The sequence below is a fragment of the Balearica regulorum genome, chromosome 27 (genome assembly GCF_011004875.1).
Source record: "Balearica regulorum gibbericeps isolate bBalReg1 chromosome 27, bBalReg1.pri, whole genome shotgun sequence".
In the NCBI taxonomy this organism is placed as follows: domain Eukaryota; kingdom Metazoa; phylum Chordata; class Aves; order Gruiformes; family Gruidae; genus Balearica; species Balearica regulorum.
This window is the reverse complement of record NC_046210.1, coordinates 3,956,344-3,979,415: the sequence shown is the minus strand read 5'-3', so window position 1 is coordinate 3,979,415 and position 23,072 is coordinate 3,956,344. Positions and strand designations below refer to the sequence as shown.

The window sequence follows — 23,072 nt, the reverse complement described above, 5'->3', positions numbered from 1 at the left end:
AGTGCTACTTCAGCTGCAACCTGTGCAGTCCTGCGGCCTCGTCAGTCTGGTACCTGTCCCTGTTGCGATGGGATCTTGGTTGGGTCTGGTGACAGCGGGACCTGGGTGGCTGCTGGCACAGGCGGTGCTGTCCTCTTTGCCACGTGGGGCTTAAAAACTTTAACCACAAGCCTTGAGAAGACCCTGAGCCCGGCTGTTGCATCTTCCCTATAAAGTTTGCTATGACGTTTATTGATATAGGAGTTTTTATGCTCTGCAGCTGCGTCTGAGCGGCGGCCGCAACCCGTACGAGGGCCGGGTGGAGGTCCTGGCAGAGCGCAACGGCACGCTGAAATGGGGCACCGTCTGCAGCGAGAACTGGAGCACCGTGGAGGCCATGGTGGTGTGTCGGCAGCTGGGCCTGGGGTTTGCTAGCCATGCCTTCCAGGTGAGTCCCCGTGCCCTCCCCTGCGTGTGTGTGGTCGGGTAGGGGCTACTGGAGGAGCGGGAGGAAGGCTTATTTAAAAAAAAACCCACAAAACAAACCACGGCATTCAGCTGCAAGGCATTAGCTGGAGAGACCCCAAAGGTTAAACTTTGTTGCACAAGAGCCATTGGGGGAAATTCAGAGCAGAAGGAGCTCTGGCAGCTCCGGGCAGAGCTGCTGTTTTCATACTGCTCCAGGCTCAGATTTCCTGGGAAGCCCGACTCCCTCAGCCCTGGTCGGGCTGGTGGTTACATGCAGTTTCTTGTCCCTCCCCGAGTCAGTGGGGAGTTGAACTCCTCAGGCTGACTGAAGTGTGCAAGCCAAGTTTAACCTGGTGTCAAATCACTTGAAAACAATTTGATTTTTGCTCCTGTAGTTACTTCTCAGCGCAGTGTGTACACTAGCCTGTGATGGAGCTGTATGCATTTCTTGCCCCTCCAATGACAAAACCTCTAAACCCTCCCTGCTCGCACACGACTAAGAACAGCGCTTAAGAAAGGGATAAAAGCTACCAACTAACAAGCTTGGGATAACCACAAAGGAATAAAGCGTTCTTTCCCAGCGAAGCTCTTTGGCGCAGTGAATAGCAGCCTGCTGTGCTGGCTGGAGGAAAGCAAGCAGCAACCATAAGAGCTTGGAAGGAGGGAGGGCAACAGCTTCCCACCCAGTTCCCGGATGGATAAATGGCATCGGGTGTAAGTAGCTGGTCTACCAATAACCCTGGTGCAAGATACTCTTCTGTACCGATACATCCCTCAAGGATCACAAGGTGAAAGAGGGGCAGGCAGATCTAGGTGTAATTGTAGATTTTTTTGAAAGGAAATACATAACCTCTGGGCCTTTATTGCAGTTCCCAGACACTGGGAAAGTGGGGATTGAGGCTCCTAAAACAAACTGGTTTCTCCCGCGGACAAAGTAATCCCTTGCCAGAACTTGTTGTCTTGCTGCGCTCTGGAAACGCAGCCCCTCCGAGGCATTTCAACCGAGAATCAAAAATCGCCAGCAGCTTTGGGGAAGCTTAGGCTCAAATGGCCACTGAATAAATAAACTTAATGTGTGTTTATATAGATGGAAACCCGCATACAGAAAACAGCCTTAGATCAGTTCTGGAAGGAAAACTGTTTTCCCCAAACAATTTCCGGAAATGGAAAACTTGGGCAAACAAGTAAAACGTGGTTGCAGAGAGTGGAGGCTGTCCCCGTTCTCCAAGCTCGGGGTCTGGTTGGCTGCACTGTCTTTCTGTGCCGCGTCTGGCCCGCTCGGCATTCAGACGCAGCCGGCTCTGCTGCGCTGCAGGGATAAACCCAGCGAGAATTAGCGTCTCTGTCCACTGCCTGCTGGTTTTGTGCTGGGAGGAACAATAAGGCCCAGAAATGACTTAATAGCTTCAGCATCCTTGGGGCTGGTTGTGAGACTGCAGGCAGAAATGGAGAGTTAAAACTCTGCCTGGGGAGCGCAGTCCTGCAATGAGTTTGTCTTTAAGGAGTGACTAAGCCGGGGGCCAGGAGGACAGGCTGGGCTTGTGGGCAGGCAAATTCCAGCCAATTTAACTGGGATCTGCAGGTCCCTGAGGGACGTGCTGGGGTCAGATGCCTAAGAGGCAGAAGGCTGGAGCTGCCCGTGCTGCTGTTGTAGCAATCCCACCGTGCAAGCTGGTTCCTCCAGCTGATTTGCCTGCGCAGCTGCCAGGCTGAGCACAAGAGCTGAGGATAGCCACGTACCTTGAACGCTGGCCTTTCCAACTGCCTGGCTCTATTGACATAGCCCTGAGAGTCCAGCAAGAAACAAGACATTTTTTCCTTTAGCTGGGACTGCTGGTATTTAGAACAGAAAAGGCCCTTATGCATATCCCGGCTGCACCAGCTACACGAGCATAAAGCTACACTGTGTAGAACAGGGCAGCCCTGTGTGCGTGTGTGCAAAAAGCGTTGCTAACAGGGTTAACAAACAGCCTGTTGCAATGGAAGCAATGGTACAGATGGGTTGTCTTTTCCTGGAAACGTGCTCCCAGTTTTGACGCTAACAGATCTGATTTATTTTTTTCCTTCTTTCTTCCCTCCCCTTCTCCCAAGCTTTGCAGTTGCAGCTTCGTCGGGGTTTAGTTTTGTGAGTGGTGTTATGTTTTGCATTAATTTTCTGCCACAAGTTTCGTAAAACTGGGGGATGAAGATGAGTAGCGCGGAGTGTTGGAACATGTGGGAATTCCCCCCTCGGAACCAAGACATGCAGACCCCTGGGTTAGCAGACCCTGTTAGTCCTGCTGCTCCTCAAATGCCTTGTTTCCACTGGCGTTTCCAGCATGGCTGTTAGTTCTGCCTCCCCTCCTTGTGCAAGCGGGCACTCTGGCATTGCTTGTGGCCCTCTCAAGTGCACAGATGTCACAAGAGAGATGTGGTTTGATTGCTGGGCATCCCTCCCAAAGGCACAGCCTAGATGACTTGAAACAGCCTGAGGATGAATTTGTCAGCTGGATGGGGAGAGCAGGGTGGAAAAGTGAGTTTACAGCTGGATTAAAAACAAGCAGAGATTTAAACCAGCTTGTAAACAAGGAGAGAGATTTGCTTAACACTGATCAGATGTTCAGGGCAGGGAATGTGGGACTGGAATTAAAACCCAAGTTGACCACCCGTCTGCTTAAACAGACTTGGGCTCATTCCCCGAGTTACTCTGCTCCGGCATCCTTTGGGAAGATCTGTCTCCGTGATAGTGTTGGCTCTTGCGTTGATCTTCCCTGGGGGAGAACACAGGTTACAGGGGGATGAATAGTCCTCTGGCAGTCCACTAAACACTGAAGAGTGTGTAAAATGCCTTTTTCTGCCTTTCTGCCCAGGAAACCTGGTACTGGCATGGAGACATCAGCGCTGACAACGTAGTCATGAGCGGCGTCAAGTGTTCGGGGACTGAGATGTCCCTGGCCCACTGTCGTCACGATGGAGCCGATGTCTCCTGTCCCAGAGGAGGTGGTCGTTTTGGTGCTGGTGTGTCCTGCTCAGAGAGTGAGTAACTCAGGTTTTATTTCATTTTGGTGTGTTTACCCTGAGATATGCAGGAGAAATGGGGTGACCTGGGACATGTCAAAACAGTGGCAAATCGCTGCTGATGGGGCTGAGAAATAGAGTGCAAGGAAGGGGCTGACCTCTGTTTCTGGCAGACACTTTTTTGAGTAGCCCATCAGTTCATTTCAAACCTTCTTGCCCTCCTGCCAGCTGCCCCTGACCTGGTGCTCAACGCCGAGCTGGTGGAGCAGACGGCCTACCTGGAGGACCGCCCCATGTTCATGCTGCAGTGCGCGCTGGAGGAGAACTGCCTGGCCAGCTCGGCCGTCAACACCTCCATCACTTCTGGGTACCGGCGCCTGCTGCGCTTCTCCTCCCAGATCCACAACAACGGGCAGTCTGACTTCCGCCCCAAAAACGGCCGCCACGCCTGGGTCTGGCACGACTGTCACCGGTGAGTGCCATGAAGACGATTTTACACGGTCGGTGCCTCCTTCCATCCCTTTCTGCTGCCCACAGGGGAAATATTTTGCTGTGGGAGTACAGGGCTGAAACGCCGGAGCTGCGGAGCTGTGACGTGTGTTAGGGCAGCTGTGATCCCCTGACAGCAGGGAAACCAGCTCATTACAGCAGAAATTACAGTTAAGAGCTGCTGTGTGAACAAGACGGGTGTAGAGCTCTCACTGGGAGAGATGTGTATGCAAGGGCAGTATATACCTGGGGGTATGCATATGTACAGACAGGAGGAAGTGTGTGCCTATGTCCACACTGGGTGTAGAAGGTGCAGCCGTCTCAGCTACTTCCCTCACCTGGGAAAGGACTCAAGAACACGCTGTAATTCTGCAATTTTTTGACTGCATCTCGACTCCACTTAAACTGTGTACAGCTGGGAGATTGGTTTGTGCTTATTTTTGACAAACAGTAAATGCACCCCCATAAATGCATAATTTTTCAGGGGGAAGTTGATAGTTTCAGCCAAAGTAAACCAAGAGGAGGAAAAGGAGCTGGAATCAAGCTGTCCAGAGGCTTTGCTTCTGAAATGATGGCTTGTTACAAGGTTGATTTTCTTTAATTTAGGGTAAAAGGGAGCGCACAGCTCTTGTCCTGCCACTGTTGTAAGACTTTTTGCTTTGTGAAAACATTAGAGCAGTACATTCTCAAATCTGAGTCCTTTTTAGCCTTCCTAAGCAGCACGAGTGAGGCGAGACGCGTAGGTAGCGCAGCATCAGCGTCGCAGCGCTACTAGTCGGAAACTTCACATCGCGGTGTGGGGCAAACGTCGGCCTCTTACCCTGCAGACAGCTTGGTTTGGAATGTTTGAAGTCAGAGGCACGAGCAGAGCTAAAACCTCGGCAGCGCAGACCTGAAGATAAATAGGAACTGGTGCGTTCAGGGGAGGAGGAAACCCGGACCGGTGCGGTGCGAGGATTTGCCTTACTGGCCCCGTTGGGAAGGGGCTGGGGGAATATGTGGGAACCGCACCGCTTCGAGCACGTCGCAGGCTGGTTAAAAAGGAGGGACTCTGTCCATGAGGTGAGACTGGGAAAGCATCGGGAAGGGGCTGAGAGCCATCTGCATGCTTTAAACTGGATTCTGTTTATACGGAGGAGGATGAACTCGATTCCTCTTCAATCTTTCCAGTCTGTAAACAGCAGAATGTAAACACCTCTTTGAATGATTCAGACATATTTCAGAAACTGAGTCAGACTTGAGAACCTCAAACTTTTATCAGAGGCAGCCAAATTAGACAGCCTCAAAGTCAACAGCTCAGCCACTGCAGAAAGCCTCTTCTTTCCTAGCTGCCTCCCTCCGTCACTGGGCGCTTCTGTTTAGCTGGCTTTTGATCTGGAAGTAGAACAAAAATGGGAAGGACCTGTAGCAGGGAGGGAAAAGTGATTAACTTCTGGCAGGTGGCAATTTATGGGTTGGTTTTTTTGGTTAGGGGAAGGGCCGGAGGAGGTAAGAAGAAATCCATTCTCCAGAGGAAAAATTTCCTCCCATTGCCTCCTTGCTCCCCCTTTATCTGTAAATTTGTGTGCAGAGTGCTGCTGCAATAATGGTGGTTGGAAGTTTTTAAGCCATGATTATTTTTACAGCTGGAAAGGAGAGGATTTCTGCACCTTTTTTTTTTTTTTTTTTTTACTTTTTTTAACTCCTAAGCAATGGCTTTTGAATTAGGGCCTGTCTGTGCAGTTACCTCACTCCTCAGGGTCGAGCTACGCAGACGGGCTCTGGTGTGTCTCAGCGCAGTGTTCCCGTAGTGGGGGTAGGCATGGGGCGATTTAAGGACCCGCTCCACGCTTGGCACCCGCTCTCCTGTCCCTGTAACGTGCTCACGCTGTGGGTTTGCTCCCGATTCCAAGGCTGGGATCAAATTCAATGTGTTGCATCAGCACGACCACATTTATGCACCCAGCCCTGACCACGCGGAGCACACAACTGTGTTTTAATCGGGTGCTGCCATCTGCTTCCTGCTCTACAAGTCCCACGGACTTCAACTGGACCAATGCACAGGCTTAATTTTTTGCTGAACCAGGAGCGTGGCATAGAAAAGGTCGATGTTCTCAAGTTCTACATCACGCAAACCCTGCTGTGGTCTAACTTTTGCTAGTTAGGGGTCTACAGCGCAGGTTGCGTTCCCTCTCCGAACTGTTGCTGGAAGGTTCCTGGTAGCGGCCAGTCCCGGCTGAGTTGACACTAACACTTCCCCGTTTAAAATCATGAAAGGAATCGTGTGCGAACCCAGCTGTCGGGTTGTTTAGATCTGAGCGGAGCGAGTGCTGAGAGAAGCTGGTTCCATCTGTTGTTAGTTTTCTGCCAATAAATTTGCATTCTGCTTCTTAAAACTAACTAAATAAAAATAGCCGGGTTGCTGGCCTGGGTACATCCAGCACTGTTTGCAGCCTCTTGTTAAGAGCAGGTGAAATATTTCTTGTTCTGGTAAATCACAGGGCCCCTAGAAATGACAACCAGGCTGATCCTGGCTTTGATTTATTTATTTTTTCCCTCCTTCCTTGCTATTATAAAACATGGTGTGATCCTATGAAGGCTGAAGCAAGACTCTCCCCTGGAACAGCTTTAGCACTTGACATGCAAACAAATATCCAGGCCAGGAGCCAGCATGAAGGTGCAGGGCGATGGTGTCACGCAGGATTGCGCCTAAGGGGGTGTTTCCTGGCTGTGGTTTCTCTCGCTTTTCCCCCTGTAGCGCTGCTTGGTCCGTAGCACTTCATGTGTTGGCGTGTATTTACCCCCGGGGCCGTGGGGATGGGGCTGAGGGAGGTGAAATGCCTCGCCCCAGGGATGCAACAGCACAGAATCGAGTCTGGGCTACTGGCATCCGAGTTATCGTGCCCTAGCCGCTGGACCACCTCTGCTGGGGCAGACCATGCAGCCCTTTGGACCGGGTAGTTAGAGGGCTGTCTGTTTTTAAAGAAAATTCTACCTGTCCGTACCTTGCAGGCATTACCACAGCATGGAGGTTTTTACCCACTACGATCTATTGAACCTCAACGGAACCAAGGTGGCTGAAGGACACAAAGCCAGTTTCTGCCTGGAAGACACGGAATGCGAAGCAGGTATTTTTGCCAGAGCCCTTTGTGCTGGGAATTTACTGCTGTCCCCATACAGATGATGGGATTCAAAGATGCTGTCAAATTCCTGAGCAGGGCTAGGACATGGCTCGAAGGAGCCAGAAACCAGTCCTGAAGTGTGTATGTATGGAGTGGGCTCTACAGGTGTAAGAGAATCCCCCAAGGCCCCATGCGCTGAGGTTTTCAGACTCGGCTCCTTACATCCATACTCTGAGCTGCTCTGAAAACCCGACTGTGCGTTTTCTTATTCCCATAAAGCGAGAAATTCCAAAAAGCACCTCTTGGTGATGAGGTGGCGGTTCCTCCTGGGCAGTTAAGCAGTACGTGTATGTCAGTACAAGACACTGTTGTATTAAATCTCATACAAAACACCGTGCCTGTAGCTTCTCGTTATCTGTGGGAGTTGGAGAACTTAACCCTTCATCTGATGTGTCCAAGGGTGGGAAATTCCCAGCCCACCTTACTGTGAACGTAACGCTTTGTGCCTTTAACTCTTCTCATTTAGATGTGCAAAAACAGTATGAATGCGCCAATTTTGGTGAACAGGGAATCACAGTGGGATGCTGGGATGTGTACCGTCATGACATCGACTGCCAGTGGATCGATATCACTGATGTCCCACCAGGCGATTACCTCTTCCAGGTACGGGAGGAAAAAAAGAGGGTTTGAGACACTGCTGTTGCTTTTATCTAATCCGTTAGGGATGTAACCAACTGGTTTACTTGTACATCTCCTACAGTACTATAAACTTCTGATTACAAAGGAGTTATATTCCCAGGATACCTAAAAGATAAAGAATTACCTAACAGGACAAAGTGTTACCAGATCACATACTTCCCCAAGTGAAAAATCAGGGCCAAGGGCCACAGCTTAGAGCCGATAGTCTTAAGAAATGCGCACCCAGCTAATACCCAATAGTCCTACACAATCCATGTGCAGCTAATGTTAACGCACCATGTTACGTGTCACATTTTATATATATATATATATATATATGCACAGCATCCCACGGTCGTCTCGTACTAAGCTTTTGAGCTTAGTTTGTAAGCAATGTTCGCCTCATCTGGGGATTAAATATAGTGCTATTCTTGTGGTGTTTGCATGAGGAGTTAAGGCTGCGCCTACAGTCTGTTCTGTGCAAGTGGGTGGAGTGGGGGGAATTCTTTGGTTCTAAAAACAGCCACTTAAACGGGAGAGGAGGCAACAGGAATGATTTCCGTCTGCACTATCGTGTGAAATGTAGAGAAAGGTGTTTGAGGATCTGGGTGCACGGGGGAAGGTGCGATCTTGATCTGGCTTTAATCAAGTAGTTTCTGTTTCTTTGCAAAGTGAGTTGTTTGTTGGGGTTTTTTTAATTATTATGGTGTAATGAAAAAGCTGATTCTGTCTCAGTCTGATTAGTAAATGCCATGTCCAGTCCACCTGTAGGTAACTTTATGCTGTTTCTCCATCACTCCCTAGGTTGTCATCAACCCAAACTATGAAGTTGCTGAATCCGATTATTCAAATAACGTGATGAAATGCAGGAGCCGGTACGATGGGCAGCGCATCTGGATGTACAACTGCCACATAGGTGAGAGTAACTTCTGCAGGTGGAAATTTAATGGCTGTTGTGAGTAGATCAGACTGCACTGCTGACTCTTCACTAGGAATTCTCTGCGCTTCTGTTGCAACGTGCTTACGTGCCGTTTATTCCTTTGTACATGCATGGAAAGATGAGATACTCACCCCAAACTGTACCCTGGTGCTATTTGAACAGTCTGTGGCAAAGGCAGACACCAACGTGTCTCTGTTACAGGGTCAAGCTGCTACACGTTTTAAAGAGTAAGATTTGGATGAGGGTGGGACGGTGCGTTACTGCTTGGTGCTACTTTGTGCCTGTTACTGGAGCAGCAAGCACCGCGCTGGTAAAACGGCCCTCGGGCGTGGGAGAACAGGGGTGAGGGATGTTCCAGCTGTGTCCCTTCTGCAAGGAATTCAGCATTTTTCCCTCCCGAGCTCGTCAGGCGTAAGGAGCTGTTTGGAGGGCCTAGTAGGTCCAGGCAAACAACTACACTTTCTTCCCAGAATTATTACCAGCCTGAGACTGATCTCTTCAGACCTCAAAGCTTTTCTTTTCTTGAGAAGCAAACAAGAACAGTGATGGGTGAAGCACAGTGCTCTGCTATCCCTTGAGTGTGAGGGAAAACTGTGCATTTTCTTGAATAGATGTAAAACATTAATTTGTAGGGGTTTTTTTGGTTTTGGAAATATCAAAGCCAAACTAGTTTAAAAATGCATTAATGGTCAATTGTCAAGACCTTTTTAAAACAGAATTAAGCTGAGGGCTTTGTAAGATAAACTGTTTTTAACAGAGAAAACAAATGACCAGCAACTGCCTGCCAACCTCCAAATAAAACCAGTGGTGAAGACAATTTCCACAGCTGGCTGAAGTTCTTCAAGGCATGTTTTTCCTGAAAAAATTCCATGTAACCACTGATATTTTTCTCATTAATTTGTTCGGGTTTTTTTAAGAAAATACTTGTCTCATGTGTCATGCTTCAGATTGCGACCTAGTTCAGAAAAGCCAAACCCACTTCATTTGGATGAGCAGGCACTTAAGGGCTGAATGGACTTTCCAGCTGAGCTTGAAACTATTTCTATTTAAAAATAAATGGCTTTAGCTTTCATTGTCTCTCAATGAGCAAAAAGTAAGGGCATGGTCCTACTTCAGAAGAGTAAACAGAACCCACTTACCATCAGATTCAAGGAGGAGACCATGTCACAGGTCCTGCTAGCCATCACCTGATTTTTTTTTTTAAAGCGGTGAAATTGAGGGTAGTTTGTAATCTAGTCTTCCAAATACATAAAAGACTAGATCCGGTACTCCTGGGGCCTCTTGACTGTTCCAGTTATGGCAAGATTTAATACATACTTAAATTAATTAGCCCAGGAACATCTTTGCTCTTCTAGTACTTGCTTTGAGCCCTTCCTTTTCACAGCATCTCTTGCAGATTACCCCTTGCTCTGCCTTGTGTTGCAAGCTGCTGCTATCTCCTGCGTAACCCTGAGCTCTTTCTGTCAACTCCCCAGGTGGCTCCTTCAGTGAGGAAACGGAAGAGAAGTTTGATCACTTCAGCGGACTCACAAATAACAAGGTGTCCACCCGATAGAACAGCATCGCCTCCCACCCCACTATTTAAAGAAGCAAGGTTTCCTGCTTCAGTGATTTTTTTTTCCCTAACCACTGCACAAGAAAGAAAATCAAGCAAACAATCAAACTCTAAATTAGCAAGGTAAATTATTTTCTAAAGATGCCTTCCTTCCCAGTTTAGGTGCTCACTCCAGTCCCTCTAACCGAGGTAGTTAGGAGCAGGCTTTTAAACTCTACTTGGCTCCGTATCTTCACCATTCCAACCTTCTTCACAAAGATTTCTCCCTCCACTTTTTGCAGCACCATCTTTACTCACAGACGTAGGTCCTGGCTGCAGCGAGCACACTTTGCCTTTGGGTACCAACAACCTAAATATGTCTTTACAGTTCATTTCCTTCAAGGCATTAATCTTGGTATCTTTAAGCTCTTTAACTCAAGCTTGAAACGCACCATTGATGCAAACGCCTCCATTTGTGACGCTGCTTCTTGAACACAGCTAATCCTCAGTACTGCCATGTCATTACTCCAGTGTAGCAAAGAAATACAGGAAAGGAGAAAAAAAAAAAATCGGAGCAGCTTTTTCTGCGCAGAACAGTATAAAGCGTAATTTAATACTGCAGTGAAACTCTTGTATTCAACAATCAACTCCCAGCACAATCTCTTAAGCGGAGCAGCTAATGCAGAACTGTTTTCTCGAGTGCATCAGGGCTCCGTGAAGCTGCACCTCCCTTGTAACATCTAGAAGACTTTGCAGATCTCCTGGTGATGAGTCCACTGGACTGTGAATGTCCGTTACACAGTAAGCTATTCACCCAATAGATTCTACCTACATCTAAGTATTACTTCTAAGCTGGATATTCACTCTGTCTTTTCTTTAAAGGATTAATTTAGTTAAGGCATTGCATCATCACTGTACCTTACAGAGGTAACTTCATGGCTTTCATCATCAGGGATCTGGACCTGTGCTGTCACAGACCCTCCTGTGTAAGTTGTCTTTAAAAGGATTTTTACACTCGGTAAAATCACAATGGTGCTACGCATGTTCCTCTGTTTGTTTGAGGACACGCATTGCTACAGATTTTTCAGACACAGCTACTTGAATAAAATGTTTTACCCAGAAAAATGTTTTATATGCCATTTGTGTATTTCTACTCCATAAAAGTTTAGGGCCTTGTTCACAATTCCTGGTACTGAAGTTTTGGATTTTTTCCCCTCTGTGTTTGTACGGAAGACTTCTACAAGCAGCTAAAGTTAACTGACTGCTTATAGCTGACCATTTCAATCCACAGGGTGATTGAAACTGGATGTATCTAACTTGTGCTCTCCATAACCTACCTCACAGGGATGTTGTGAGGCTTAAAGAACGCAGAAGTCGTTTGCTAATGCCTGTCAGAGTATTTGTCATTTATCCAGTGGCCCAGACGGTGGCATCTAGCAAAGGTTTTTAGCCTACTGTAAGCTGGAAAACTCCATTTTGTTCTCAAGGTGCCGGACTGTAGCAAAAGCAGCATCTGAGATGTGCTGGATACACAACAAGGTGTGTCGCAGCATCTCTGAACACCCAGCTCCAGGCAAGTGCTGGTTTTCTTGTCCTTATCAGTGGCTGACAACTTTCCATGCTATAACAGTGTAACAAAGCAAGTCAGGCTCTTTAGCACTCTGTAAATAACAAAAACCCCTGAAACTCACTTGCAGTCAATGCCTGTCAGTTTTGTGGGATATTTTAACAATAACATTACAACAAAGTAAACATTAAACAGATTTTTTTTTGACTCCTGCAGATGCTCTGCTCTTGCTTACAGCTGAATTTTGGCCAACAAGATATAATTCCCTTACTCTAATGCATTTTCTTTTTTTTTTTTTTTTTTTTAAGCTCTCGAGCAGGCTCTTCTGTATGCAACCTTAGTTTCTGCCAGCACCCCAGTGAGTAACACTTTCAAAGAGAGCAGGGAAGCTGCTCTTCGTACTGAAGAGCTAACAGCAGTCCTCACAGGGCTTGGCTCTAGAGCTCGAGATCTCATTAACAGTAAACTTTTTCCCTTCCCAACTTTAGAAAGAAAAGATGGTGCTAATCCATAAGAGAACATCCCTGTGGCAACTCACTGTTCTGCATGCAGTTTAATATCACAGCCATGCTCGTTCTTTACATCTTTTGTTTTTTTTAGCTGAGATGGTTTATTCCTCCTGGTCCAAGCTTTCTGGTGGGAGCATTTCGGTGCCTGAGAGGCCCTGCTGCTTGTGCTTCAAGCCCAACGCCCGGGTCACCAGCCTCTTCGCCACTGCAGTGTCAGTCTGGGGTCTTTCTTTTGCGAGGTGAAGGAGCTCTAGGGGAAAAAAATAAAAAAGGGTGAAAATTTTTAAGTTAGTGCTTGTTCAGGAACAGGCTGGTAGCTGAACCACAGGACTGGCAGCCAGAAGGGCTGATTTCTATTTTCTTCGGCTTAGAATTAGCCCCAGGAGCATGAGCAAATAATTCTATTCCTATCCAGTAAATTGCCTTTTCTTTTAGAAGGATGTGCCTCCAGATTTGGACTTAACATTTTTTTAGCTGTAATTAAGCTCCAGGCCTCTTCTGCAGTGGTAGAGAGAATTGTTCCCCATTAACTTTCAGAAACAGCTTCATAACTATTCCTGGCAAAATTCAGCAGGTCACATCTCTGAGAACAAAATGAAGGTACACAGTCCAACCAATTTATCCATGCACAGAAAAGTTTGATCTCAGTTTAGACTAATTTAAAACCAGCTGTTTAAATCCTTAGAAAGCAGCAAGGAAAAAAAAATCTGAATTTTTTTTAAAAATAGCTAAATTTAATCAGATGCTTTGGGAAAGCCCTTTGGCCAGTTTTGGGTAGACATCTGGCTTGCTATGGTTTCATCTTACAAGAAACGAATCCGCCAAAACTTTACCAAATCCAGACTGCTGTGGATGTGGTAATTATCTAATCATTTATCATATCAGCAACTGTTTGCCAATTTATTATCCAGTTAGCAATGGGGGCTTTGCTTGCTTTTTCAGAAGTTGTTATTAATAAAGGCAGCCCATCAGCAGCTTAAAGAAAAAGGGGCAGACTCAAAGCATCCACAGCTTGGAAAACAAAACTGCCACTCTTTCTTGACTAAAGCTCAAAAAAAAAAAAAAAGGAAAAAAAAAGAGAGACACTGTCAGCCAATTAAGATAATTTGTATTTGAAAAAAAAGGTACTTAAATTGAATAGAAATAGAGTTTTTATCTGATGTTTCCCAGAAGTTTATGACCTGATTCAGAAGTGTGCCGCTATGCTACAGCAACAAGAATCAGGGAGCATGAATGAAAACCAATGAAGTGGCAAGTGCAAAACCAAATCCAATTCTGTGGCATTTCATTTAAATCGAGCAGTCTTAAAAACTCAGGAACTTCTCACTGTGACAGTGTCCCTTTAAAGCATTAATACTGAAATTTGTTTCAACTGCAATGTACTGTAGAATTAACAGTATGGTTCAGCAAAGTCTCTACTGCTACAAGATTCATGGCATTTCTTTACTGTGGCAAGTATAACTGATTACAATATGATTTTAAAAGGCAATAAAATAAATAAACCAATGTTAATGGCTAAGCATAACAATTTCTTCCTTTGTGATACAAATAAAAATTACGCCAGCCACAAAATGGAACTGCTATGGGTTTTATCTCATCTGTTATCTGTTACCCTTGCCATCCCCTGCCTTCACTGCTACACCTACACCTGGCTGCCGATCAATTAAAACTTTACACAAGAGAAGCAAATAACACACAAAAACCCGAGAATAAACAAAAAGCAACAGGATTTGATGCTTTTTGATTCCATCCTTGTATAGAAGGGAGAAGGGGTGACTGAGAACTTAAGCACCAGTAACCGCTGTAGTTATCTTTCCTGTAAGAATATAATGTAGTCTCATGCTGCAAATTCATTTTTGTCATCACATTGACCTGTGCCAGCCCCTCGTGCCTGCTGCAAACAGGCAGCAACCGGCATTACCGATGTAACAAATATAACTGAAAACTCTACACAACAGCTCCCTGTCCTGCAATGCCAATAAAGCTATAGAAAACCCACCCAAAAAAAGAAATACTGGTCCTTAATATATAATATTTCCCCATTTAACTTGTCATTGTGACCACTCAGGATACAGAAGGCTGGTAAACCAAGAAATAATACTAGTAATAATTTAAAAAAAAAATAAAAAAAAAAATTGTCTTACTTGGTCGCTGAAGTGCCTTGATCTTTGACTGCTTTGTTGCATGGATCAACGGTCGGATCTTTAAAGAAGGATAACGTCGCCCCAGGGCTTGAGATGCTTCAAAAACAAAGATTGCTGAAATTAGCAGACTGAATATTCGTGGCTTTAATCGTAAAAACCAGTACATGGTATAACAACACTGAATAAGTTGAACTTTGGCAGCTGAGGCATTATCTCAAGACTTGTACTAAACCAGCTGAACTCATCCTGGTCACCTCAGGCTTACATCACACGTTCCTCACGCAGGAAGAGTCCCAAGAAAATACTAACAGTTACAAGAGGGAAAAAAAAAAACCCCACAAACCTGAAGCAGCAAACCAGAAATTAATCTAATGTCTAGAAATGCAGCATGAGTTGCTCAGTAAACACAAGGTGCCCTGGTTTATTATCCAAGGCAATTAAAAACCCATTCTTGCAAAGCAGAGTTTCCACACAACATGCAGAAATTCCTGCTTCTCGAGCCTTAAAAGCCTTTCAAGTCTGAAGCGCAGAAGAAGAAAGACACGATGAACCGTGACTACCTTTGGCAACAGCTAGCCCGAGCGCAAGACTCAACAGACACGGCGAACCACCGCGTTGGTGCCGGGAAAAAGCAGAGAAGCCCCGGCGGGTCCCTCAATCACAGCCCCGAATCGAGTCACGCTACCTGTGGACAGGCTGGAGAAGATTCCCAGGGCGTGCGTATCATCGACCCATTGGATTTTGAAACCGCTCTCACTAAAATGAAAAGGCAATAGAGTAATATTCATTAATAAGAAAGAAAAAAAAAACAAACCCCAAGCCCACACCACACACACGCAAAAAAAGAAAAAGTTCATCAGCCACGTAGGGTTATTGGGAGTAATAAGTATTTTTATGTAGACAGCTGGTGCTTTTCAAATCATTTATACCCATTTTAGATGAGGGAAAAGAGAAGGAAAGGAACAATAGGAGATTAGATGTGCCCCTTTTCCCAGCCACAATCTACAATTCCCCCTAGAACTCTCCTTTTCCTCTGAAGAAACCCTTGGCCAAAATCAACCTCAATTTCAGGGACTGTCTCGTAACACAAAAATATTGTAAAGCACTACACAAACAACAAACAAACACCACCTGAGTGCTCAGACATCTAAAATGAAAAGTGATTTATAAAAAGTGGTTTACAAAGCTTTGGTGAAAATCTAATAAAGTGTCAGTGGAAAAATGTGAGTTTGGGAGCAGGGAGTTCAAAGATTTCCTGCAGCACAGGAAATGAAATACAAATACCATCGACCGCTCAGATTAGATCCATCAATTTTCAGCTCAGTTTCACTCTCGGAGCAAGTGGAAAAAAAGCATTAGAGGAAACACACACAACGGACAGGAGCCTACTTAAAATGCAAATCACGTTATTTAATTTAAGGGATCCGTAGAGGTGAAGCGTTCACATCCAACCTGCCAGGTATATCAAGAGAGGAGGAGGATGGCGAGAGGAAAAGAGAGAGAGGTGCCTACAGACACGGCGTCGGCATGCTTGGCCAGCGGCAACGCAGGAATTCAGAGCTGCACCGAGCACCGCTGCTCGCTAACGCAGGGCTGAACTTTGGTCTGGTCCTGCCACTAATCCAACGTCACTCCCTTAGGCGCAAGGCTCTGTTCCCCATATTTACATAAGAAATCTTATCTCCAACAGCAGGATTGAGCCCTTTCTCTTGCAAGACTTATGTAAGCACGTCATTTCACTCAGGCACAGTAACAAAGAAGCTCCTAGAAAGCACCTAAAGACTCTCACTGAAGGCAGAGCAGTAGGAATAAGCCTGCATGGAGATAACTGTGCGTATGACAGAGCCCTGAAGAACCAGTCATGTTTTAAATCACGCACGAACTGCGGGAAAGCGTCCTTTAAGGCACAGAAGGAGTGTAAGACATAAGGGCATGAAGGCGAAACTGAAATTCAAAATTCATCAGGTTCTGTTGTGCATTCAAGCCTGAATACCGCTGCCGTCGTGCCCCTGATGTGCTCGGGCTCCCGACAGGTACTCACTGGAAATCCGAGAACACTTCCAGCAGGTGCTCCGTTTTCAGCGACGGGGAGAAGTCATAGATTTCAGTTACGTGGCCAAAGTCCCCCTCGCTGAGCTGTGCATCTCCGTAGCTGGAAAAATCGAAGTTGATCTTCTCGATGCTTATGTCCTTCACGGTTAAATAACCCACAATCTGAGAATATTAAAAAAAAAAATAATTAAAAAAAACCCTATCAAACAAGGTTTCAGTTCAAAGAGAGATCCTCCAGGGCCCCACCTCGGTCCCTGCAAACCACTTCTGCGACCGCACTCCTGCCAGCAGGCTCGGCAGCCGCCCGGGGCAGCGCAGCACAGGGACTCTCCTCCCACGGACTAACGCTTCCCCTCGGGCCGAGTCCTGAGCCACCCTCTTTTGCCCCAAAGTCGCTCCCTGCGGCAATCCCGGTGGCAAACAGTACCTCTGCAAAGAGCTCTGCAGTACAGTCGTTCTCGAGGCTGCTCTGCCGGTGGACGGCCACACTCTCCTCTTTATCACCTGCAGACAAATGCAGCTCACGCCAGAGCGCGCCGGCCAAGCCCGAATGCTCCTCGTCCTCTTCTGCCCCAGGCTCCTTCCCACCGCGGTTCTGCCCGGGACCATCTGCCTGGCGCTCGTTCTGGTCCTCAGGAGCCGATGGGTTGGCACCGTGGGCATGAGAAGGCTCATTTTGGGCTTCTGGGGGGTTCTGGTTACGCTCCACCTGGGCAACATCAGGACACTCTTGATCTTGGCTTTCCAGTTTGGAGAAACTCTCACCTCCCTCCACCGTGCCGGCATTCACAAAGTCCTCGCCCTGTTCTTCAGGCGGTGACACGTTCCTGCCGCTCTCCAGGCTCGTGGCAGCCCCGCAGCTCTTATCTTGGTTTTCCAGCACCGGCAACGTTGTGCTGAGCTCTGCTGCAGCCGGGTCTGTACAGCAGTTACCGCTGCGACTTTCTGACAGGGAGGAGTTTTTGCCACACTCCATTACACCATCATCCCGGCTGCTTTGGTCTTCAGCTTGCGGCTGGCACAGGACTTTGCTACCTTCTGGTATAATAGAGTTGTCGCAGCTCTGATCTTGCTCTTCCGCTTCAATTGGGTTTTTATTGTCTAGAGAAGAAAGGGAATCTGAACAGTCTTTATCTTGACTTTCCTGCCCAGAGAAATGATGACTGTTCTCTGATGACAGGACATCCGTAGAGCACGGAGGACATTCATTGTTTACATCATCGTTACTTTTTCCTGAAACACACTCTTCGCCAGGTTCCTGTTGCTTGCCGAGGGCCAAGGAGACACTACCTGGGCTGCTTTCAGACTTCCCCGGTTCCTCCTGGGCGTCCCCGACTGAAGCTTTAGGGCGGACCTCTTCTTCCCGTGCCACATCCCCACCTGACTCGGTGCCGGCCGCCACTGGGTTCTCCTGCTCCCCCCGCTCTGCCTTCTTGCGCATCGCCTTGGGGACATACAAGGCTTTATCTGGTTTCTTCCAGGGTGGCCTTTTTATCCTGCCAGACCCCACGCAGGCTCGAGAGCTGTCACCGTGGACCTCCCCGCCATGCCGCAGCCTGCCACCTCGGCCCCCCCGGCCCCACGGCTGCGGAGGTCGGTGCGGTCTCGGTGGGTTGCTGCTGGGTTTTTGGTCGCTGGTCTCGCTGGGCAGCCTGGGACCGAGAGAACGGCGAGACGTGAGCGGGGAGCAGAGGAACCCAAGTGATGTGACATTTGCAAAAGAGAGAGAAGAGGAAAAGCGTCAAATCCACATGGAAGTCAGCAGATGGGGCTGGGGGGAAGCCCCTGCTTCCTTAATGACTGGAAGATGCTATCAACAACAGACACCCTCCTCTTTGTGGAGAAGCACCGTGCAAACTTCACACTCATAAGCCTGAGCAAAAACCCCACGGCCATAGAAAGAGAACCACCGTTATGTCTACCGCACCATACCTCACGGCCGAGTGACAGATGACCGTCCTCCTCCTCCATCCTTCTCCCACAGAAAAGCTGCTCAACAAATCCACGTTGTCCACGGTCCGGTGGATCAGGTACCTGAGGCGACTGGACAGAGGGGGGAACAGGAGCACGCTGAAAAGAGAGGGGGGTCAGGGGCATCAGCAACTTGCAGGAAAGAAAAGGACAGGAATGTAGCAAAAATTTATTAACCTCTCTTCCCCAAGTCACTCCCCGTGCAGGGTTTAAATCCAAGCAGGACTTTCTAGTATTACAGAGCCAAAATCCCTCCTCCATCCTAGATGTCTAGATGCGCTCGCTTTGCACGTCACACCGGGAGCGTGGGGTCACTGGGGCTGCCTGGACCCCGGCCTTTGGCTGGGGCTCTCATTCCTGCCTGTATCCGTGCTGGGAAAAGCTGGAAAGCACCAGCAGAAGGCTGTTCCTGGTCCCCTTCCTCCCAGTCTGAATGCGCCCCAGAAACCAGCAACTAAAAGAACACGAATGAATAAACACCGTGTTCGATTTCATTGCGTTTAGACACGTTTTTACAATTCTAGTTTCGTTCCTGAGCACTTTACAATTACACTGGTACTTTCTCTGCCAAACTTTTTTTAAAAAAAAGCAATGAAACAAATATTTAAGGTCATTACAAACTGGCAGGAAGCTGAACTAAGCAATCCCACTCCTGCTCCTGCCTGACACCCTCTTTTTGGCCATCTCAAGGGCTTCAAAGGTCACTGGATCAGGGACTAGGTCCAGTTAAATCCAGCCTGGACAAAGAAAAAAGATGCATCAATCCAAGGCGATGGAGTTCGCTGCTGTGGAGGAGGATCCAGCGCGCAGGAAGCCCTCAGCAGAGGGGGGAAATGAAACAGTTTGATTATGAAACTATTCATTATAACTCGTCGGGCTGATTAGTGAGCTAGGCCAGACGGGGGCTGGTGCAAAAGCCATGAGCATCCAAAACAACTCTGCTTGGAGGAGTATGAACGGAGAAGGGCGTACGGCAGAAACCCCGCGCCGATCCTTGGCCCTGGAGCTCTGCAGCCAGCCAGCCCTTGCAGCCCAGCTCCGAACGCCGCTGCTCAAACCCAGCCGACGTTTTCACCCAAAAAACCCGATGCAAAACAGAGACAAGAGTCACAACGCGCTGTTGCTCCTGGAGTGGCACAAGCCAGCGTGGAGTAAGTCGCCCCACGCAAAGACCCCTCTGCGCCCGTGGCGGGGCACCTACCTGTGGTGCTGCCCCTGCAGCATGAAGCGCTCCAGCTCCTCCACGATCCTGCCCACGAACTCATCCTCGTTGGGCGAGAGGACGACGCCATCCATGCAGCGCAGCGCCAGGGTGGCAGCGGACAGGAGGCCTGCGGAGGGACAGGGCCACATGGAGAGCCGGCTGCAAGCTCCCCGCCCCCGTGGGTGCCCAGCACCCTCTGCAAACCTGGCCCACCCTCTGTGCCGCTGCATGCGCCCAACTGCAGCCCTGACCCCCACCCTGTGCACCCAAGGCCCCTGGGCAGCCTGTGCACCCCCAGCACCCCGTGCTGCTCTGTGCACCCCAGCCCTTTCCCTGTGCACCCCCAACACCCTGTTACCCCCTTCCTGGTGCACCCCCAGCACCCCGTGCTGCTCTGGGCACCCCCAGCACCCCAGCCCTTTCCCTGTGCACCCCCAGCACCCTGTCACCCCCTTCCTGGTGCACCCCCAGCACCCCGTGCTGCTCTGGGCACCCCAGCCCTTTCCCTGTGCACCCCCAACACCCTGTTACCCCCTTCCTGGTGCACCCCCAGCACCCCGTGCTGCTCTGTGCACCCCACTGCACCCCAGCCCTTTCCCTGTGCACCCCCAGCACCCTGTCACCCCCTTCCTGGTGCACCCCCAGCACCCCGTGCTGCTCTGGGCACCCCACTGCACCCCAGCCCTTTCCCTGTGCACCCCCAGCACCCTGTCACCCCCTTCCTGGTGCACCCCCAGCACCCCGTGCTGCTCTGGGCACCCCCAGCACCCCAGCCCTTTCCCTGTGCACCCCCAGCACCCTGTCACCCCCTTCCTGGTGCACCCCCAGCACCCCGTGCTGCTCTGGGCACCCCCAGCACCCTGTGTGGCTCCGCGCACCCCTCGACGCCCCTGTGCACCCCCAGCACCACGTGCTGCTCTGCGCGCCCCGCTACCCCCCCCCCTTTCCCTCTGCACCCCCAGCACCACGTGCTGCTTTTTGCACCCTATTACCCCACCCGCTCACCCCCACCACTCCGTGCACCCCCTTTCCCGTGCACACACCCCCCCACACCCCCCCGGGTGCACCCCCGGGTGCCGTGCGTGGCTCCGGGCCCCCCCCCCCCCGCCGCCCTCACCGGCAGGCCCGGGCGAACGGCAGCTCCCGGCGCGGCGCCTGCGCCCGGTCCCGGCTCCTCCCGCCGGGCAGCGCCGCCCCGCACCGCCCCCGCCCGGTAGCGGCCGCCCCGCGTGGGGAGTGTGGGCCCGGGCGGGCGGAGGAAAGTGGGTTTTCCCACGCAGGCGGCGCGGCCCGGCCGTGGCAAACCGGGCTGGGGGGGGGGGGGGGGGGGAAGGAGCGGGTAAGCCCACGCGTGTCCAGGGAAGCGCTCAGAGCCGGCGGGTGCGGTGGTGTGGCCGCAAAACCCCAAATCCCGCAAAAGCCCGGTCGCAGCAGCGGATACCGCCTCAAGAGCTGGGACATCACCTACTCGCTCGTTTTCCTTAGCTCCGGTGCCCTGGAACTCTTTTTCTGTAACAACAAGAAATAAAAACTATTACTTTTCTGTAATCGCACAGATTCCTCCAGCCAAAAGTCCTGGAGGTTTTCACCATCTTCTCTTCTTCCTTTGGCAGAACGTGGCACGAAGCACTTCAGCAGTCAGAAGTAGCCTCTGAGCCTGAGTTTTGGGATGACTAACTGGAGATTTGGGGCTGTTTAAGGGGTGCCAGGTGAAGCCAATGAGACAGACAGGTGCTCGACACTAATTGTGGCCTTAGTTTCACCTTCCTTAATGAGTTAATGCCTAGATCCTGAGGAGGATGGGGGGCAAATTTGCCCCAGGTGACAGTTTTTAGACGAGTAAGGGTCTCAAGAACTGAAAACATTGCACAGAGCAGAAACAAGGGCAGCGTCACATCGAGCGACTGCTTTCCCAGGGCGTGATCTGTCCCCCAGCGCCGTGAAAGCGTCCCCGTTGCTCCCCAGCACGAGCAGAGAAGGTCTCTACGCGGCCCGGAGCTGCTGCCAGCTGAGAAGTCGCTGCTGTTTGGCACGGGAGTGGGGTTGATGACAACCACCCGCACAGTTCGTTACTGATATCCTCAAAAGTAACTAATGACCCTCATTATTTCTCTTGTAGGAGCATAGAAGAACCGTGTCTGGGCTCCTTTACGTGCTCCACGCGCTGCCAGAGACACACAGACAAGTCCGAGGCAGCACAGAGCCATCCCCATGCTGGCGCGGGGAGAGATTCTGGCCTCGTGCTGTCAAAAATCCTCCTCGGCAGGGTTAATCTCTCCTGCCTCTCCCCCCTGAGCTGACTGATTGCTCAAAATTACCATATAGATTGAGAAAGCAAGGCCGGTGATTTCACAAGAGCTTCTGCCCAGCTCCTCCACGCATCCCGAGACCCTCATCCAGTCTTGACCCCTGTCTGGAGCCGCTTTCCTCGGAGACCAACCCTGGCCTCTGCCTGATGAGAAGAGCAGCCGATGGTTCCAATTTGGAAGCAAAGTCAGGCAAGGCAGCAACCTACACCAGCCACATCCCGTTCCCCTCTCCTTCCTCTGCTAAATTCATTCCCCCTAAACCTGAACAATCACTTTAAGGGCAACAGCCGTCCCCTGCCCCACGCTGCCCCCCCCCCAGATACGTTCCTCCTGCAACGCAGGAGCGGTGGGCACGACTCTGCGCCCATCTGCTGCAGCAGCCACCCACCCATGGTTAATTCCCATGGTTAATTCCCAGAGTCTTCCTGTCTGCCCCAGGCCAACGTAATAAAACGTGCATTGATTTTGTGATTGCACAGAGTAAGGCACCCTTTCCAGCCTTGCAGCATCCTTCCTAACCTACAGGCACGCGATACCGTTTCCAGCCTGACTTGGAGACACGAAAGCCCCGCTCCCCTTCAGAGCCAGGCCGAGATGACTAGCCCCGAACGCAGGACCAGCGGCACAGGCTTCCAGAACAGGGACTACCTCCGCTGCAAACCAGGGGCAGGGCACATGGTGCCGCCGTCCTGTGTCCGCAAACCTCTGCGGTGCTGGCAGCGACCCGCGCAGCCCCCCCTTACACCGCTGCTGGCATTTACCTGTGAGCAGAGATGAACCACAGGCCTTTCTCTCCCTGGCGGACTCTCCAGCAGCAGTTTTGGGTAATCTGCTCTGTCTTGTGGTAACAGCGCTAAATGCCTCCGGGGTGCTTGCTGTTCGTCATCGCAGCAGGAACTATGGGGGGGGTAAAAAGAAGAGAGGCAAAGCCCTGCAGAGCTCAAGGAGCCTACAGCCCACGGCCAGAGCCCAGCAGTCCCCCGGGAGGACGGGACCACACGTGCTGCTGTGGCTTCAGACAAACGGGGTTTTATCTGCGTCGCTCTGGAGAATGGAGGGGGAGCTCCAAGGGTGGGCAAAGTACCGCAGTGCCTGGAGAGGCACGGGGACCCATCCAGAGCAGCGGCCAG

General features: G+C 49.9%; 2 protein-coding genes across 3 annotated transcripts in view; one reads left to right on the top strand and one right to left on the bottom strand.

Annotated features, from left to right (window-relative positions):
- The window catches only part of LOXL2 (lysyl oxidase like 2), a 54,297-nt gene extending 40,458 nt beyond the window's left edge, over positions 1-13,839 (top strand). For both annotated transcript variants that reach the window (XM_010302964.2, XM_075736703.1), the window contains exons 8-14: positions 260-427; positions 3,297-3,462; positions 3,673-3,916; positions 6,925-7,040; positions 7,561-7,697; positions 8,517-8,628; positions 10,128-13,839. In XM_010302964.2, the coding sequence (XP_010301266.2) occupies positions 260-427; positions 3,297-3,462; positions 3,673-3,916; positions 6,925-7,040; positions 7,561-7,697; positions 8,517-8,628; positions 10,128-10,207 (1,023 nt within the window). In that variant the 3' untranslated portion in view covers positions 10,208-13,839. The remainder of the gene's footprint in view (positions 1-259; positions 428-3,296; positions 3,463-3,672; positions 3,917-6,924; positions 7,041-7,560; positions 7,698-8,516; positions 8,629-10,127) is intronic.
- R3HCC1 (R3H domain and coiled-coil containing 1) lies at positions 12,292-20,930 on the bottom strand. The gene is made up of 8 exons (XM_075736707.1): positions 20,751-20,930; positions 19,631-19,760; positions 18,391-18,528; positions 16,886-18,110; positions 16,448-16,620; positions 15,092-15,162; positions 14,407-14,502; positions 12,292-12,512 (listed from the first exon to the last, which is right to left on the bottom strand). Exons 2-8 carry the CDS (start codon positions 19,723-19,725, stop codon positions 12,364-12,366), a joined length of 1,947 nt encoding a protein of 648 aa, XP_075592822.1. The 5' UTR covers positions 19,726-19,760; positions 20,751-20,930; the 3' UTR covers positions 12,292-12,363.
- Between the last annotated feature and the right edge of the window lie 2,142 nt (positions 20,931-23,072).